Source organism: Canis lupus, chromosome X (assembly GCF_003254725.2).
Source record: "Canis lupus dingo isolate Sandy chromosome X, ASM325472v2, whole genome shotgun sequence".
In the NCBI taxonomy this organism is placed as follows: Eukaryota; Metazoa; Chordata; class Mammalia; order Carnivora; family Canidae; genus Canis; species Canis lupus.
In genome coordinates, this window is record NC_064281.1 from 92520179 (window position 1) to 92539028 (window position 18850).

Genomic DNA, 18850 nt, shown 5'->3' on the forward strand with positions numbered 1-18850 from the left:
AATGGGATCATGCATGTTGTCTTTCTGGGTCTGGCTTATTTAATAATTCAAAATAACTTCCTCCAGGTTCATTCAAGTTTTTATAAATGACATTCCTAATTTTTAAAGCCCAAATGATATTCCATTATATATATAGATAGATAGATACATACATACATACCACATATTTAAGTATGTGTGTATATATATATATATTATATATATTCACCACATGGAGCCACTAACCGTGGTCATTTTGTCATAATGCACTAATGTAACAGACATAATTTAAAGAAAAAAATCCATGGAATTTTACTCTTAACACTTCAGTATAGCAGAGGAACCTGCAGTACCAGGCTCCTGCAGACTGGGATTCAGCAGCCAAATGATACAGCTCCCTGGAACAAACCTGAAGGGTCCACGGTGCCCTGAGATAGGGCAGAGAACACAAAATCTGCAGTGCTTTATTGCCACTTGCAATCATCAGCAGTAATAGTTAAATTGGAGCTATCTCTGATTTCACCCTCACCCCCTGAAGGCTAGACTTCTACACGCAGATGCCTCCCAAGACTTCCATATTTTATCACTGCAGACACAATAAATCTTCAGTTCTAGAAATGTTTAAAAGAGTTTATTTATTTGACAGAGAGACAGAAAGGGGAGGAGAGGAGAGGAGAGAGAGAGAGAGAAAGCATAAGCAGGCGGAGCTGCAGAGGGAGAGGTAGACGCAGGCTCCCTGCTGAGCGGGGAGCTCCACTGGTCCCATAGGACCCCAAGATCATGACTTGAGCCAAAGGCAGACGCTTATCCGACTGAGCCACCCAGGTGCCTCTTAAATTCTAAAAATACCACCTGTAAAAAGTTACTTTTTAGGCAATCAGAAAACTCTAAATGTAGGCAACTGGGCCATGATTCCAACAAGATTGTTGTTGTTTTTAAAGATTTTATTTATATCTCGTGAGAGGACACAGGAGAGAGAGAGAGAGAGAGAGAGAGAGAGGCAGAGACACAGACAGAGGGAGAGGCAGGCTCCATGCAGAAAGCCCGACGCGGGACTCGAACCCGGAACCCCGGGATCACGCCCTGGGCCAAAGGCAGACGCTCAACGCTGAGCCACCCAGGCATCCCTCCAACAGATTGTTGCTGCTATTTCGAGGCTCGGATTGCGCTGTGGCTATGGAGGTGAAGTGTCTAAGTTTTTGGAAACTCCATACTATAAAAGTGTAGAGATGAAAAGACATACTGTCTTGAGTTTCACTCATTTCTTAAAAGGTTGTTTTTGTTTGTTTGTTTGGTTTTTGCTTTTGTTTGTTAAGTAATCTCGACAGCCAACAGGGGCCTCAAACACACCACCTGGAGATCGAGAGTCCCATGCTCCACTGCCTGAGGCAGCCAGGTGCCCCGCCCTTGAGTTTCTTTTAAATGATCACAGCCAGAAGAGAAGTATGGGCAGAGGAGAGGAAGATGAAAGGAAAGAATGGAGGGAGGGACGGAGAAGACAGGAGTAGATGATGGAGGAAGGAAGAAAGGAGGGAGGAAGGGGAGTGGGGAGAGAGAAAAGAGAGAAGAAAGGAGAGAGAAAGGGAAACCATCTTTCCGTACTTCATAAGAATTCTGTGAGGTGATACCATTATTTTAGTGAACCCTGGTAGTAACAGGAATAGTTGCCCTATTTTCGGTTGGGGAAGAGGCGGCGAGAGACAGTCAGGCCTGCCAGTGTCACATAGTGAGCGGATAGCAGGAAAGCGGAAGGAGTGAAACTGTGCCCTGAAACCAGATGCAAGCGCTCCAAGTCCAGGGCCTGCTTACTTTCCTCAATCCCTGGTCTTCCCTAGAAGATTTCTTGAGGTGGGAGCGGGTGGTGAGGGGCACCGTCTCCACTCGAGCCCATGCAAGTGCACACGTGACTTAGACAGATGCCACTACACACACAGAATTTTACATTCCAACTCAAGGGACCTCCGATGTACCTGGTGGACAGCGGTGGCCTCCGAGCAGGGACTCTGGCTCTGGACCTGGGTGCCCACCCCCCCCCCCCCCCACTAACCGCAAGGAACTGAACCAAGAACCAGCTGAGAGAATCGCCTCCTAGAAACTCATCCTAAAACACTGCTTCCGCCAGGGCTCCCCCTGGCCCCAAACTCTCTCACGTTAACCATCATCCCAGACACACACACGTTCCAACGCCCTCCTTGAATTCACCCCCCACCCACCTAACATGTAAACTCTACGTGCCCCTCAGTATTACAGAGTTCTCTGCAGACACCTCTCTAGCTTCCTCTCCAGGTCACACTCCAGAGCCACCCTGGCTGTGTCTGGGTCCCCCTGAGATGAGCTGTATGCTTCTTTCCCTCCTGGGGCTGCTCCTACTACCCCCTTGCACTGAGGTTCCATGCACGGCCTGCTTAGCATTTGCGGAACTTGGACTCCCTCTGAGGTGTAAGGGAAACCCCCACTGCTCCCCAAAAGCCCAATGTGCTTCTACCCGTGGCTGCGAGGAACAGTCTCTTCAGAGGTTTGTATCCTGCCCCACCTCCACCAAGCTCTGCACCTTGTCAAAGTCACGGACACTCTCTAGGCCTTCACTGCCTTGGTTAAGAAAAAAAAGTGAGGCCTCCACCGCCCCCAGCCACCCAAACCCCCTTCCCTCCTCGGGGCAGTAGTAGGATTGAGAGCCAGGCCCTGGGGCACAGTGAGCACTCACAGGAGGTCATAGCCGCTCAGGAGCAGGGGCGAGGCTCCCGGGCCGGCACCCTCCGATCCCGGTGAGGGCCCAGGTGCAGCCTGACCCCACGTGGTCCTGACCCCTTCTTAGCTCCAGCGTCAGCTCCAGGTGTCTGAGCCCTCCCCGTGGGCCCTGTGTCAATCAATGGAAATGGCACAGCTCAGGAGAGCAGGGGCCAGCACGAGGAGCCCCATGCTACAGAGGGGCGGCATGGGACGCCGCATAGAGATGTCAGCTGATTTATTTACCTGGGACACAGACAGAGCCAGTTAGAGGTGGTGGGACTCCATCAGTCTCTGCTTCTTTCCCTCAGGTGGGCTGATGTCTCTCCCCAGCCTGGGAGGGGCAGGATGCACGGCGGCGGCGGCGGCGGCGGCGGAGTCTGGACCAGAGACGCTCCCCACGCTGCCTGGCAGAGGGCCCTGTAAACACAGCAGCCAAAGAGGTTTATGGACTGAAGCCTACGGGGGTACATGAGACCGGGTGGCTCAGCGGGTGGAGCGGGCGACTCTTGGTCTTGCAGTCACCGGCCCCCAGCCCCACACTGGGTGTGGAGAGGACTTCAAAAAAAATCAGAAAAACAGAAAGTCCCCCCCAAAGACAGGTAGGGCAAAGACAGACCTGATAGTCACAGGATAGCGTGCTGTCCTCATTGCCATCTGCCAGTGGGTGACCATCACCTCGCTGCTCTCACGGACCCTCGTTAATGAAAAAACACAAATGGACTGAAATCGGACATGTGCGACGGGCAAGGTATGGCCACCGGGAATATGTGATTTTTGTCGTCTCGGTGAGTTCGGCCACACCCTGGTGAGGTAGTTGTCGCTGCTATCCTTTTACAGAAGGGGAAACCAGGGTAAAGTGAGAATAAGCAGCTCCACAGGTTAGCCAGCTAACAAGGGGTGAGCGAGCCGGGGTGCAGGTTGCGGCCGACTGGCTCCAGAGCCCCCTCCCATGACGCCGGCCCACGGAACCATGAGTCGTGGCTGTTTTGCTGAGGATGATGCTCCATTCCGGTTTTAAAATGTGCGACGTGTGAAGAAGGTTAAGTAAACATTTTAACAAGTAAACGCTACCCACACCGATGCCCAGGTAGGGCGATGCATGGCCAGGCTCCCGTGAGTGACTGAAGGAGAGCACCCGGGAGTGAACGCTCCGTGGCGCCCTGAGACAGGAAAGAACCTGCCACGGAAGCCGCCACAGATATCGTAGGTAGTCGAACACCAAGAGGAGGAAAACCCTTGTAGGTCTCTCACGCAGTAACTGATCTCAAGTCCACAGTGTGCCTTGGGTCCAGTCGGGCCAAGAGGGCGTGGGGTGGGGTGGGCGCCTGTGGCACCCAACGAGGGGCCAACCTGGGGAGGAAACATTGGGTGTGAGCCAGGAGGAGGCAGTCCTACTGCCATCCCTTACCGCCTCTTTGAAAATGAATCGGTCCACAGACCTTTTGTAGTTAGTTTCTTGCCCCTCCTGCAGGAGCACGGGGCAAGGGGCGCGCTTCCATCCCCTTAGGCACAGTTAGTGAGGCACCTAGGGCCCGAGATGCGTTTTAGGAGCCCACAGAAATGAGGCAGCTTCTGATTTCAATTTATTTAAAGATCTTTTATCTATTTAAATACACGGGGGTGGGGGTGGGGGCAGAGAGAGAGGCAGAGACACAGGCAGAGAGAGAAGCCGACTCCATGCAGGGAGCGCGACGTGGGACTGGATCCCAGGTCTCCAGGATCAGGCCCTGGGCCGAAGGCGGCGCTAAACCGCCGAGCTACCCGGGCTGCCCAGCTTCTGATTTCAAATGGAGTTGGAGGAGTGAGGCTGTGCGGTAAACGTAGGGTAAGTCAAGTCCGTTGTCCGGCACAGGACCCGTTGTTGGAATCTATGTTCAAAATTCAGGATACTAACAAAAGTGCTGGGGCATCTGTAAAACAGCTCTGGGGGCAGCCCGGTGGCTCAGCGGTTTAGGGCCGCCGTCGTCGGTCCCGGGGCGCGATCCTGGGGTCCCGGGATCGAGTCCCACGTCGGGCTCCCTGCACGGAGCCTGCTTCTCCCTCTGCCTGTGTCTCTGCCTCCTCTCTCTCTGTGTCTCTCATGAATATATAAATAACATCTTTGAAACACACACACACACACACACACACACGAAGAAAAACTAAGGGGAGGAGGGAAAGGGGTGGGGGAGAACGGTGGCAAGAAAGAGGGTGGGTCATCACCCAGATCCCAAGGGTCCCACCCTAAGGGGCATACATGCATGCTTGTCTAGAGCATCTGGGCAGAGGCATAGACGCTGAGCCCAAACGGGATTCAGGATCCATGGTTGCAATGAGAGAAACAAAGGTCTGAGCCAAGGGCCTGGGAAAAAACGCCACCAAGCCGGAGCTCGTACAGTTCCAGCAGACCAGGAACGCCCTGAGCGCTGTGCGGGTTCGGAGCCCTGTACCGAGACGGGCTCAAATTACTCAAATTCTAGAGGCGCCGGACATTCTCAAGGCGCAAGCTCGGTTTTCTGTGCATAGTGCGCGTCTGAGCACCAGGCACGCTCAGAAGAGCCGAGCCCAAGCTTCTGTTCTCGGGTACCCGGGAGTCTGGCGGGGAGGCGGGGGGGGGGAAGGGGGAGTCTGGCGGGCTCTGACTTGAGGCGCCTCACAGAAAAACCTCCAAGTGGCACCTCGGAGCCCGTGACATTCGTCGGATGCCTATTCCCTGCCTAGTCGCCGCCGCTGGATACGCAGGGCCGGCCCAAGAGACATTCTCCCAACACTTCTTCTGCAAGGGCTCCAGAGCTAGGGGGAGGTCTGCCTCTCAGCCTCCCCAGATTTGGGGCGCATGAGCCTAGCTGGGACTTGAAGAAGACTCAACCTGTCTCGCTAGGCATTGACCGACGGATGCACTGGGCAAAGAAAGTGCTCCCCACCGGAGCTCTCCCTGCAAGTGCACCGCCCGGGGGTACCCAAGCCCAGCCGCATGCGCACCTCGGCGAGCCCACCCCGCCCCGCTCCGGAGGGGGTGTATATAGATAGAGAGAGGCCGTCTGCTCAGAAGCGGGGGGAACCTGACAGCGCGAGGACCGCTCCGTGGGAGCCTGGCGGCGCGGCACCTCTCTGCGCCCGACCCACGGATCCAGGAGGACCCCGCGCGGGATCTGCAGGGAACAGCGCGAGGGCTATGGAGCCTCTGAGCCGACGCAGGGACGAAGTCATGGGCTTCCTCGGCCCGGGAGTCGACGAGGGCGGGGAAGAGCCGCAGGGTCGGTGCCGGTTGGGACACGTGCCTCCATCAAGCCCCAGAAACGAAGGTTCCCTGGGCGAGGGGAGCAGGCCCGACGCCCCGCAGATGCTGCTGCCCCTTGCCTCCCGCCTCCCACAGCCTAGGCTCCGATGCCCTGATCTCTCCGTGTGGCTTTCCTCCTTTGCAGAAACCCAGCCTGTGGCCATGTCGCTGACCCACGAGGGAGCGGTGGCCGAGTTCACACCTGACCACGGCGGGGGAGCAGACCAGGTCATGGAGGCAGCTGACGGCGAGGGTGACGGTGACGGTGACGGTGACGGCGAGGGTGACGGTCAGGGCCAGCGCGACGGTGACGGTCAGGGCCAGCGCGACGGTGACGACGGTCAGGGCCAGCGCGACCGTGACGGTGAAGGCCAGCGCGACGGCGAGGAGGCAATGGGTGACGAGGCCGCGGGATTTCCACTGCCGGCGGGCGACGGGACCCCCCAGGGGCACGGCGACCAGGGCCCAGCGCCAGGGCGGCCGCCCCAGGCCACCGTCGCGTGTCCCCTGCCGGGCAACGGGCAGCAGGCGGGCCAGCGCATCGTGTTCAGCCGCGTGCAGCTGCATGAGCTGGAGAGCGTGTTCCAGCGCACCCAGTACCCCAGCGCGCCTACGCGGTAAGCCGGCTGCCCCGCGGGGCGCCGGGGAGCGGGAGGGCCCGGGGCCGGTTATCACCCGTCTCTCTCCTCGAGGCTGAAGTCTAAGCTACCGGCCTCGAGGCGGCGGGGGGGCCGGCTGGGCACTGGGGCTCCGGGCTCGGCCTCGGGCGGTTGTCGGGAGCCCAGCGCTCCGGGGGCGGGGCCAGGGCGGCGACGGCGGAAGTTAAGCCCATGTGCTCGGGCCAGCGCGTCCACCAGCTGGTGACATAAACAAGTCCCGCCGAACACCGTGGGCGAGAGGCGAGGGGGGCGGAGGGCGCAACCGGCTTAGGGTCCTACCTACTAAGGTGGTTTAAAATCCTGATCGCGGCAGGGCAGCCGGGTGGCTCAGAGGTTTGGCGCCGCCTTCCGCCCAGGGCGTGATCCTGGAGACCCGGCATGGAGCCCCACGTGGGCTCCCTGCATGGAGCCTGCTTCTCTCTCTGCCTGTGTCTCTGCCTCCCTCTCTGTGTGTGTGTGTGTGTGTGTGTGTGTGTGTGTCGAATGAATGAATGAATGAATGAATGAATGAATGAATGAAATCCTGATCAGTCCTCTCGTCCTCAAGTATTTCTGCGCTGATTTCTAAAATCTTATTGGGTTGAAGGAATCTCTACGCTCACCGTAGGGCCCCTGCACCAACTTGTACATTTTTTTTAAGTAGCTATGTCCTATTTTAAAAAGATTTTTTTTTATTTATTCCTGAGAGACACAAAGAGAGAGAGAGGCTGAGGGAGAAGCAGGCTCCACGCAGGAAGCCTGACGTGGGACTCTATCCTCGGTCTCCAGGATCACAGCCTGGGCTGAAGGCAGGCGCTAAACCGCTGACACACCCGGGCTGCCCGCGTTGTACATTTTTAAATACTGCAGCTGAAAAACTGTCTGGATGAGTGAATATTCTGCATGCCCTGAAATTTTGCTCAAGGTCTTTGAAAATCTTAAAATTAAAAAAAAAAAAAAAAAAAAAAAGAAAGAAAAGAAAAGAAAAGAAAAGGGGGCGCCTGGCTGGCTCAGGCAGTAGAGAATGTGACTCTTGATTTGGGGTGGGAAGTTGGAGTTCCACACTGGCTGTAGAGATTCTTTGAAAATAAAATCTGAGGGCGCCTGGGTGGCTCGATGGGTTAGGCTTCTGCCTTCTTCATCTGAGGTCAGGATCCCAGAGTCCTGGGATTGGACCCCAAGTGGGGCTGGCTCCCTGCTCGGCAGGGAGTCCGCTTCTCCCTCTCTTCTGCCCCTGCTCCTGTGCACTTGCTCTCTCTCTCTCTCACTGTCTCTCAAATAAATACGTAAAATCTTTGAAAAAAATAAAAGTTAAATCTGAATAGAAATTAAATTTAAATTTTGCTTGGCAGAAAACTGCCCCAGAAAAGGAAGCCTCAAGCTAGCCATTACAGAACAGTGTGTGTGTGTGTGTGTGTGTGTTGTGGGGGGGGGGTATGGTTTCTGCTGCCGTGCTCGGGGACAGAGGAGGGGGGGGAATTTAGTGATACCCACACTTTAAACACAACCAAAGAATGAACAGCAGTTTGTGCCATCCCTTAGCACCCAGCAGCAATGTACTCCAACTTGATCATTGCTGAGAGAGGGAGACAGAGAGAGAGAGAGATGGATGGGCCGCACCTTGTTTTAGGGCTCTAGTTTAATCCCATAAAATGGGTAAGAGCAACGACTGAAAGTCCATAGAGGTAGTTCCTCAGGCATTTTTCTTCATTTTCAAGTTGGTAACACTAAAAGACACTGCATCAGAGTGTCGTGTGTTCTTGGGGACTGTGCCTCCTTTACCCGCGACACTTGGCTTTCCTGAAATTCTCTGTCAACTGAATCTCGCTGTAAATCCTGAAATGGTGTGACTTTTTCCAGTGTAGAGACTGGTTCAGAAAAATGCCACTGACATTTCCCCCCCCCCCCAAAAAAAAAACTTTTTAAAGAGAGGAACAAAATACACTGTATTTTATTTAATTCACCCCAAACTCCACATACTGAATACTTGTGATTTTCTCCCCTCAGCCAGGAGCTTGCAAGATTCATGGATGTGTCTGAAGCCAGAGTGCAGGTCAGTAAACCTCAAAAAAACAAAGTGGCTGGGAGGCATTCTAAAACTGGCATCAGGACTTGGGCACCGTTGTCCTAGAGAGAGCTTCTCACCTTCCTGGGTTTTTGTTGCCTTTTCTAGATTTGGGAACGGAGTGTTGTTGAACTTTTGGGTCTGGGGCAGGAGGGGGGGGTGTGAGGAAGGCGGGGGGTACGGGACATGGGATACCTAAAGCCCAGGTTTTGGAAATTGCCCATTTCCAGAGGGAATGTCATTTCCTAAAAGGAATGAAAAAATTAGTATAGTAGGGGATCGCTTATATACAAATCTACATATACGTTTGTATTAACTGTACCTATGTATACTTTTAGATGTCACTGAATTAGACGAATAATACACATATTTATATAGATTTTTAAATGTAGTATAAATAGGGACGCCTGGGTGGCTCAGCGGTTGAGCGTCTGCCTTTGGCTCAGGGCATGTGATCCCAGAGTCCTCGGATCGAGTCCCACATGGGGCTCCCGGAATGGAGCCTGCTTCTCCCTGTGCCTGTGTCTCTGCCTCTCTCTCTGTGCGTCTCTCACGAATAAATAAAGAGCATCTTTAAAAATTAACTAACTAAAAAAATGGAAATAGAAAGATAATCACAAGTATAGATCATATACAGTATATGTGCTGTTTTTGTACGCAATATAGATCTATATACTAACATATACTTTATATATTATAAATATGTACTGTAGAAATATATGGAATGTAGTAACATAAATTATAGAATACATAAAATACATTTAATTTGTAGAACATATGCCTATATATTTATCTAATACAGAATATGTATTTTTTAAAGATTTATTTATTTATTTATTTATTTATTTATTTATTATTTATTTATGACAGACACACACACAGAGAGAGAGAGAGAGAGAGAGAGAGAGAGGCAGAGACACAGGAGGAAGGAGAAGCAGGCTCCATGCCGGGAGCCCGACCCGGGACTCGATCCCGGGACTCCAGGATCGTGCCCTGGGCCAAAGGCAGGCGCCAAACCGCTGAGCCACCCAGGGATCCCCAGAATATGTATTTGATATGTTAAGTGTACATGTAAAAATATGCAGGATATCAAAAGCATATTCTTTTCTTTTCCTAAGTATCTCCTTTTTATTTGTTCCCCGTATATTTTTTTATTGGAGTTCCTGAGTATCTCCTATAGCAGATAAACACCATAGATATCCGTAGGACATCATTGCTATAGCCAACATAAAATACATTTATAGAGGTCATATACAATTCATATAATTATCACCCATATTGATAGTCATCTGTAACATAGAATTGCCATATAATCCCTGTATAATAATATAGCCAATAGCGTGTTCCTTACTGTATTAATTACGGATCACATACAGATCAATGGGATCCCTGGGTGGCTCGGCGGTTTGGCGCCTGCCTTTGGCCCAGGGCACGATCCTGGAGTCCCGGGATCGAGTCCCACATCGGGCTCCCTGCATGGAGCCTGCTTCTCCCTCTGCCTATATCTCTGCCTCTCTCTGTGTCTCTCATGAATGAATGAATAAATAAAACCTTAAAACAAAAATACGAATCAATGGTCACGTACTATGAATTGATGTTATTCATTAGCACATCAATATGTTGATATCGTAAGATCATTATGTGGTATTAATGGTTCTCTAGAATATAGTCATCGCGTATTATTTGATCAGTATAATATGATGGTATATTTATGGAGTTCATATATATATTTACGTATAAATTACTTACATTTAACTTGGAGACACCAGTAGATATTGTACATAATTTTACATATACATATATATATGTAAATATATATATATATATTTTAAAAGATTTTTATTTATTCACGAAGAAGGCAGGGACGCAGGCAGAGAGAGAAGCAGGCTCCTCGCAGGGAGCCGGATGCGGGACTCGATCCCGGGAGTCCGGGGTCACGCCCTGAGCGGAAGGCACACAGGCTCAACCACTGAGCCACCCAGGTGTCCCTATACATAATATATTTAGACAGAGCACATTTTATAATACTATATACTTAAACATATGTATTTTATAGAACTATAAAGAAATCAATGCCCAAAAGCACACATACTCACACAGAGCGCATCTTCTGAACGGGTTATCACTTAGGCGACACTTCATTGTCGGGACACATCCAGATGGAGTCTGAAGTAGAAATCGTTCACATTAATGCACCAAGGAGTTTAATTAGACTAATCTACAGAAAACAAGCATAAGCTGTTTGCATAAGGAGTGAATTGACAAATATTTGGGCATTGGCTTCGGGGAAGATGTCACACCTATGACACAGCAGAGAAGCAAGAACCTTACGTCCAGTTAAGCTGAGACTTATGGGGAGGGTGTAGCATAAAGTACAACTGCCTAGGCCTCCTGCTCTTGGTGTTCACTTTTAATACATGATGTTTTTGTTGTAGGATTCACACGAAAGCAATTTTATCTTTCAATTATAAAATTACTGTAATTTAGTTTTTTTTTTTTTTTTGTGTTTTTTTTTGTGTTTTTTTTTTGTAATTTAGTTTTAATCTTATTTTTATTTTTTTCATTTTATTTTAAAAGTTCAGAAATGTATTTATTTTTACTATTACTGCTTTTAGGCTTTTTGTGCAAGTGCCCGGAACTCCTGCTGTATTTGGTTGTTGTGGTGGTGGTGGTGGTGGTTTTATAGGTATGATTTCTTGCTCTAGGATTCAGGTGAAGGGAATTTCACTTTTTTTAAAAGAGATTTTATTTGTTTATTCCTGACAGACAGAGAGAGCGAGGCATAGACACACAGGCAGAGAGGGAGAAGCAGGCTCCATGCAGGGAGCCTGACGTGGGACTCGATCCTGGGTCTCCAGGGTCACGCCCCGGGCCGAAGGCGGCGCTAAACCACTGAACCACCGGGGCTGCCCAGGAATTTCACTTTTTAATTCAAAAAAAAAAAAAAAAAAGATTGCATTTAAAAGCTTTTAAATTTCATTTACTTAGTTTTAGAGCTATTGCTTTGAAGGGTTTGGTAAAGAGGTGTGGAGAGTGGCAGGGCTACTTCTTCATTTTCTGGAACTCCTGGATGCGTCAGCCTGAAAACACTGCTAGACAGTAGGTTGTGCATTATGGTGGAGATGCCCCGGTGCAACCTTTGAAATCTGTCTAGAAGACAAAAGAAACGGAAACAACAAGTTCAAACAGGGTTCCACCAACCTAACAAAGGTGGAGGCCAATCTAACCAGGTGGAAGCCATCCTAACACAGGTGGAAGCATAAGGCGTGACCTGTGCCTCGGGGATGTGACTCACGTTCCAATTTCTGAAACTACCAAATGCACTGGTGAAGATTCCGTTTGGGAATGTCTGACACCTGTGATTTTTATCGTCCTTTGTCCTTTTAGGAAGAGATTGTGTGGAATTGGTCACTAGTGGGGACTGGCTCTTAGCTCAGGCTGGGTTCTGCCGGGGGCAATTGGAAAGACTTTGTCCTTGGCTCAGTCAGGGACGGCTCACTTGTGGCTCGATGGATCAAGGGGTGATTGAAACCACAGAAAGCCTAAGTGGAATCAAAGGATAATTTGGGGGGGAAAAAGAGAAATAAGAGGGAAAGAATGGAAAAGAAAACTCAGGGTGGGCTTGTTAGCTCTGCCGCACGCACAGGGTCTACTTCTGTGAAGGAAAGGGGCTGCAGAAGTGGACACGGGGAGGCCACCCAGGCAGCCCAGCAAAGCAGGCCCCAGAGAGCAGGGGCTGGGCTGCGGCGAAGCAGGCGTGGCCAGGGCTGGGGAGGCCCAGGCCCCTCTGCTCTGTCAAGCGGGCCAAGCAAGCTCAGAGAAGACAGACACCCTTGAGTGTGGGTGGGTTGGGGACGCCTGGGTGGCTCAGTGGTTGAGCGTCTGCCTTTGGCCCAGGGTGTGATCCTGAGTCACGGGATCGAGTCCCAAATCAGGTTCCCTGCATGGAGCCTGCTTCTCCCTCTGCCTATGTCTTTGCTTCTCTCTCTGTGTGTGTCTCTCACTAGTAAATAAATAAAATCTTTAAAAAAAAAAAGCGTGGGCGGGTTGATTTTCCCCTCCATGGGCTTGCATAATGCTCTTTCAGCGGGGTTCTGAAGGGCAAAGGACCCATGAGAAACAAATGAGGAAAAACACCTAATGTCCTTCCTCCTCCCTTTGCAAACTCTACAGCATGAATTTTCGCACACGTTTTCCCCAGTTTTTTTTAAAGATTATTTATTTATTCATGACAGACACACACACACACACACAGAGAGAGAGAGAGAGAGAGAGAGAGAGAGAGAGAGAGAGACAGGCAGAAGGAGAAGCAGGCTCCATGCAGGGAGCCCGACGTGGGAGTCGATCCCAGGTCTCCAGGATCACACCCCGGGCTGAGGGTAGCACTAAACCGCTGTGCCACCGGGGCTGCCCAATTTTCCCCAGTTTTATTAAGACATGTTACATACAGCCTTGTATACATTTGAGGTGTACAGCATAATGATCTGCCTTACGTATATTGTGAAATGATTACCATGGTAGGTTTAGTTACCATCCATCATGTCCTAGAGAGAGAGATTTAAAAAGGAAAAAGAGAAAAAAGGAAAGCAAACAGTTTGTTCTTTGTGACTAGAAGTCTTGAAATTGAATCTCTAAACTGTCCTATATCCCATAAGGCAGGGCTCAGTATAGTCATCATGTTACTTCCTAGTCCTAGTCCATATTTCTCTTAAAACTGCAAGTTTTTAGGCAGTTTCTGCACCCACCTCTTCTAGTGGTCACAAATCTGATCTGATTTCCTATGAAGTGGTTGGGTTTTTCATTTTTAGATTCCACATACAACTGAGATCATAGAGTGTGTGAAGACGATTTTTTTTAAACATAGAGAGAGAGAGAGAGAGAGAGGCAGAGACACAGGCAGAGGGAGAAGCAGGCGCCTCACAGGCAGCCCGATGCGGGACTCGATCCCAGAACCCCGGGATCACGCCCTGAGCCAAAGACAGACGTTCAACCGCTAAGCCACCCAGGGGTCCCTGTGCGAAGACGATTTTGACGGATGTCCCCCACCTGCAGTGAGAGTTGTTTTCTGAATCCAGTATTAGAAATATGGAACTAGTATCGGTGACTATGTCACGTAGGCTACTTTGCATTTATGTAGATTTGGCCTCCGGTGAACTTGGATCCCCCAAGATGAGGTCCACAGCACTGGTGTTGTTAGACTACATTTTCATGCAGCAGGAAGGCCAACCAGGAAGATGGCAGAGGGAAAATGAGTCAACGGAGAAGAGTAGAGGCCCCTGGTCTCAAGGGACATTTGCAAATTGGGAATGTCTAATACGAAATACAAAGAAATTCCGTTAAGTAGGATGCAGAGAGGACAGTGGCCTCCAAAGCACAGGTTTCATTTGTAGGGTTCACAGTTGGCAGGTGTCAGAGAGGAGCCATTTTGTGACTCCTCACCCACACGGTGGCTGACGGTCTTCCTAAAATGTCAGTGTCACCTTCTTGCCTTAAGAATACCGTATGATCTTTTAAAAAGGATTTTGTTTATTTATTAGAGAGAAACAATAAATAGTGAGAGAGAGCATGAGCAGGGAGGAGAGGGAGAAGCAGGTTCCCTGCAAGCAGGGAGCCCTACACAGGGCTCCACTCCAGGACCCTGAGATCGTGACCTGAGCCGAAGGCAGACGCTCAACTGCCACCGAGGAACCCCAGGAATACCATGTGATTGCACTTATACGTGTGGAATCATCAGAACAAAAGAAACGAACAAACAAAGCAGATACCGGCTCAAATACAGAGGACAAAATCGAGGTTGCCAGAGGGGAGGGGTGGGGTTGGGGGGACAAGCCAAACAAGTGAGGCGGATTAGGAGGTACCAAGGTCAGTTAAAAAAAATAAATCAGTCCCGGGGATGAAGAGTATGACATAGGGAATATAGTCAGTAACACTGCCATCATTTTTGTATGGCCTTGAAGGGTGGTGACTCCACTTAAGGCGGCGAGCCATCTTGTGAGTAGAGAACCGTGGAATCAGTATGTCGTACGCCCGAGATGAATACAATATTGTAGGTCAATTATCCTTCAGCGAAAAACAGAAACAAGAATAAGGGGTGGGAAGGGGCCCTCCCGGCTGAGTCGAGGGGGTCTAGGGAGCCCTGCCCTGCTGGGCAGCGGGGGTCCTGTCCAGGGTGCTGGAACTGTAGCCCGAGCAGAGTGAGCTGACCGGGTGCTGAGCCCAGGAGAGCCTGGAGCAGGGTACGTCCGGGCTGCAGGCTGCAGAACTGACAACAGCGACAGTGGTGTGCCTCTTCTCCCTCAGCCCGTTGGCTGGGCAACGATTTTAAGGATTTCACTAAATCCGGTCCTAGTTAGTCTAAACATTCATTGCCCCCAACGTCTAAAATACTCAGGTCGCGTCCGCCGCCTCGGCTCCCTTCTGTCCCAGCCAGACAAGCCACGGGCTCCTGGGCCCTCCGTGCCCAAGCCTCGCTCACAATACCGTCTTTTCAAGCTAGGGAGAGGTTTCGGAAGATGAAACCTTTAGCCATCCATCCTTAAGGGAAAGCTGTCGTGGAAAGATCCAGCGCGTCCCTATTGATGATTTTCTGTACGTGGAAGGTGGGCGTTGTTCCCCGCAGCAGGACTTTTGAATGGCCCTGGGCTTCCCCCACAAGCGGCGTGACACCTGCCTGGTGACTAGGGGTGACTTGGACAGCTGGTGGTCAGCTGTGAGGGCACAGACATCCCAGGTGGAACAGCGGCAGCAGGGACGGAGCGCGGTTCCTCCGCTACACCTGCTGCTGAGAACAGGGGGCAAGAGCAATACGCAGGGTGGGAGGGCAGAGTCAGAGCAGTGAGCTGAGCCAGGGCCTGGCGCCTGGTGGGTGCTGCTGTGTCAGGGTGAGCTGCAGGGAGGCCTGTGTCCCTAACTTCCCTAGGATGTTTTAGCGAGAAGGAAATAGCTTCCCCGGTGCGGGTTCCACCGTGCAGGGCAGAGAGAGTGGGCTGCGGTGTTGTTTCCCGTATGACATTCAGTGCTCAATGTACTAAACTTTCTCTCTCTCTCTCTCTCTCTCTCTGATTTTAGGTTTGGTTCAAGAACAGGAGGGCCAAGTGGAGGAGACACCAGAGGGCAGTGAGGTTCAGAACCATGCCTCCCGTGGCCCTGGTCCCCCCCATCGTCATTAACTTGGGTGGACCCTGCCGTACCATCCTCATTCAGGAGCCGAATCGCATATGGGTTCTTCAGGAGCCACTGCTGCTGGGGCCACCTCAGCCGCTCATGCCATCCTTTCCTGTGGTCTTCTTGCCTCCTCTGCCCTGGCTTCCTCCACCTCTCCCTCTGTGCGGCTACCCTCCCGTGGCCGGTCCGGCTTTCCTACCATCCCTAGTTCTGCTGTAAGCCCTCTGCCCCGAAAAGGGCCTCCGTGACCGCTTTTTCCCCACGGGAAATGCGCTCTGCAGCGCATGCGGATTCTGTGTAGCTCACCATCAGGAGCAGTGCGCTACCTGCCGCCTGCTCGGTGGATGCAAGACAAGTGCAAATTCACTGACCCTCCGTTTTAGGGCACTTTCTGTCTCTTCAATAAAGTTGTGAACGAGTTCTCTGCGTATTTATTTCGCGTGTGGGACCGGGTCAGTCCGTGTGACGGCCGGTGCCGTCCATCCGGAAAGGCAAGGGGGTCTGCGTCCGTGCGGCCGCGTCCCTGGGCCGCCATCAGGAGGCCGGGCCCACCTGCGAGGTTCCCCAAGCGCCCACGGCCCGCCTGCAGGCTCCCGAAGGCCCACCCGGGGCCCCGGGGCCCCGGCTCCCCCTCCCCCCCGCCGCGCCGCAGCCGGACCACAGCGCCCTGCAAGCCCGGGTGGCGGCGGCCTCCAGGGAGGGAGCGGTGGGCTTCCCGGCGGGGCCGAGCCCCAGGCGCGGGGAGGAGCCGAGGCCCCCCCGGGGGCGGGAAAGGGAAACTTCTGAGGGGCTACTCACTGGGCTCTCGGAGAAGCGGCAGCCCCGCGCGCGGCGGGCGCTCTGCAAGCGGCGGCCGGTGCCCGCCCTCTGGGTGCCGGACACGCGGCGCCAGCCTCCGGGCGGCGGGCGGGCGGGCGGTGCCTGCGTCCGCGAAGGGAACGCGAGCCGAGACCCGCGTCTAGGCCGGCGCCGGGCTCTGCGTCCTCCCTCGGCCCCGCTCCCCGGGGGCGGGGGGGCCCGGCGGCGCTCGGTCGCCAGCTCCCGGCTGCCCCGCGGCTTTCCGCGACATCGGCCCCGCGGCCCGTCGTCCTTGCGGGCGGTCCTTCCGAGCCCGCGGCGGAGAAAGGACCCGGCTTTCCGTGCACTCGGACTTGGGGGGCGAGAGGGGTTCCTGCGGAACCCAGGCCGTGAACCTGTTGCCCGACCGGGTTACTTACACTGGCACACACCACCCTTCTGGTTGCCAGGACGACCCCAGCCCTGGGGACGAGTTTTGCCGGTGCACCCAAAATGTCTCCTCCGGTCCCCCAGGTTTGGGCTGTGGTGCCGCCGCGGGTTCTGTGAGCCCAGGCGTCCGGGAGCTCCCGGATCCCAGACCGGGCGGCCCCCTCCTGCGCTCGCCGTGGTTCCAGGGTCTCGCCTCGGGACGGGAGCAGCAGAGCCTTCCTTCCAGGCGCCCCCGCCCCCCCCGACTCCCGTCCCCCCCCCGCCCGGCCAAGCCGCTGGCTTTCTGCGTAGCCGGCGCCGTGACTCACCTCCTTCCTGGCTGCAGAGACCTGGTTGGCCTCAGCCCTTAGCTGTGGGGCCCTCGCCCCAATCCTGCATCTCCCTCTCGAGGTGTGTTCTCAGGACCAGTGGGGCACCATCTTCACCTATGACTGCACGATCCTTGCGTGGAAATAGCAATTTTTGAAACCACTTCTGGTATGTATCTTGATTGATCTCGTGCTTTTTCTTTTATTTGTGAAATTTAAGCGTCAGATTGTAGAACGAGACCTGTTTATTTTTATTTTATCATTTATTTTTATAATAGAGTTAATTTTGATTTTTGTTTATTTTACTTCGTTTTATCGTGTATTTTCCCCATTATTTATGTTTATTATTGTCTACTTTTACAATGTATTTTCCATTGTATCATTGTTTTTATGTAATTTATTATTTTATTTTAATTTATATGTATTATGTTCTTTGTTTTTATCTTTAAAAATTTAATTGAAATGTACTTAAAATAGTATATTAATAATTTCAGTTGTACGACGTAGTGATTCGACAATTATATGTATTTGGAATTGCTCACCATGGACGTGTAGTTAACCATCTGTTAACATAGAATGTTATTATTTTTTCATTAATTATATTCCCTGTGCTATACTTTGCATTTGGGAGACGTATTTATTTTCTACTTGAATTGCACTGTTTAATTCTCTTCAGCTATTTTGCCCATCCCCCCTCCCTTTCGGCAACCTCGTTTGTTCTCTACATTTTTTATTCTCTTTCTGGTTCTTTGTTGCTTTGTTGTTTAGATTCCACTTATAAGTAAAATCATGTATTATTTATTTCTCTGATATTTCACATAGCATAATACCTCCTGGATCTATCTTCGTTACCAGTAATGGTAAGGTTTCATTCTTCAGTATGGCTAAGTAAAATATTCCATTGTGTCTATATACCACATCTTTTTTATCCAGTCTTCCTTGGGTGGAGGTGTAGGTTGATTCTATATCTTTGTTATTGTAGATAATGCTGGAATAAACATAAGGGTAAATACATCTTTTCGATATTCATGTTTTTGTTTTTGTTTGGTAAATACTCAGAAGTAGAATTACTGTATTGCATGATACGTGTGTTTTTAGTTTTTTGAGGATTGTCCACACTGTTTCCCACAGCAGCTGCATCAGTTTATGTTTCCACCAACATTGCAGAAGGGTTCCCTTTTCGATACATCCTGTGCAACACTTACTTTTTTTCTTTTCGACCCTGGGCATTCTGACTGGTGTTAGGTGATATTGTGGTTTTGTTTTTTTGTTTTTCTAAGATTTTACTTATTTATTCATGAGAGAGACACAGAGAGAGGCAGAGACACAGGCAGAGGGAGAAGCAGGTTCCCTGCAGGGAGCTCTGCCTGGGACTGGATCCCAGGACTCTAGGATCACATCCTGAGCCAAAGGCAGAGGCTTTAACTGCGGAGCCTCCCAGGCATCCTGGATATTGTGGTTTTGATGTGCATTCCCTGAT

General features: G+C 51.4%; 2 protein-coding genes and 1 long non-coding RNA gene across 9 annotated transcripts in view; 2 read left to right on the forward strand and 1 right to left on the reverse strand.

Annotated features, from left to right (window-relative positions):
- LOC125752085 (homeobox protein Wariai-like) overlaps nucleotides 1–17488 on the reverse strand; it is a 41059-nt gene extending 23571 nt beyond the window's left edge. For 3 of the 6 annotated variants that reach the window (XM_049107905.1, XM_049107906.1, XM_049107903.1), the window contains exons 1-2: nucleotides 16634–17040; nucleotides 10768–10837 (exon numbers count right to left, since the gene is read on the reverse strand). The gene's annotated coding sequence lies outside the window, so the exon portion shown is untranslated. The other 3 variants (XM_049107909.1, XM_049107904.1, XM_049107908.1) reach the window with 3 other exon arrangements.
- LOC112649161 (rhox homeobox family member 2-like) lies at nucleotides 5656–16248 on the forward strand. 2 transcript variants are annotated; one of them, XM_035711452.2, is made up of 4 exons: nucleotides 5656–5945; nucleotides 6114–6585; nucleotides 8614–8659; nucleotides 15740–16248. In XM_035711452.2, the coding sequence occupies exons 1-4, from the start codon at nucleotides 5663–5665 to the stop codon at nucleotides 16052–16054; spliced, it is 1116 nt and encodes a 371-aa protein (XP_035567345.2). In that variant the 5' UTR covers nucleotides 5656–5662; the 3' UTR covers nucleotides 16055–16248. The 2 variants fall into 2 exon arrangements, with proteins under 2 accessions (XP_035567345.2, XP_025287019.3); XM_025431234.3 differs by having other exon boundaries at nucleotides 5656–6585.
- LOC125754738 (uncharacterized) lies at nucleotides 17401–18384 on the forward strand. The gene is made up of 2 exons (XR_007409534.1): nucleotides 17401–17539; nucleotides 18193–18384. It is a non-coding gene; the product is annotated as an uncharacterized LOC125754738 (long non-coding RNA).
- Nucleotides 18385–18850: the final 466 nt, after the last annotated feature.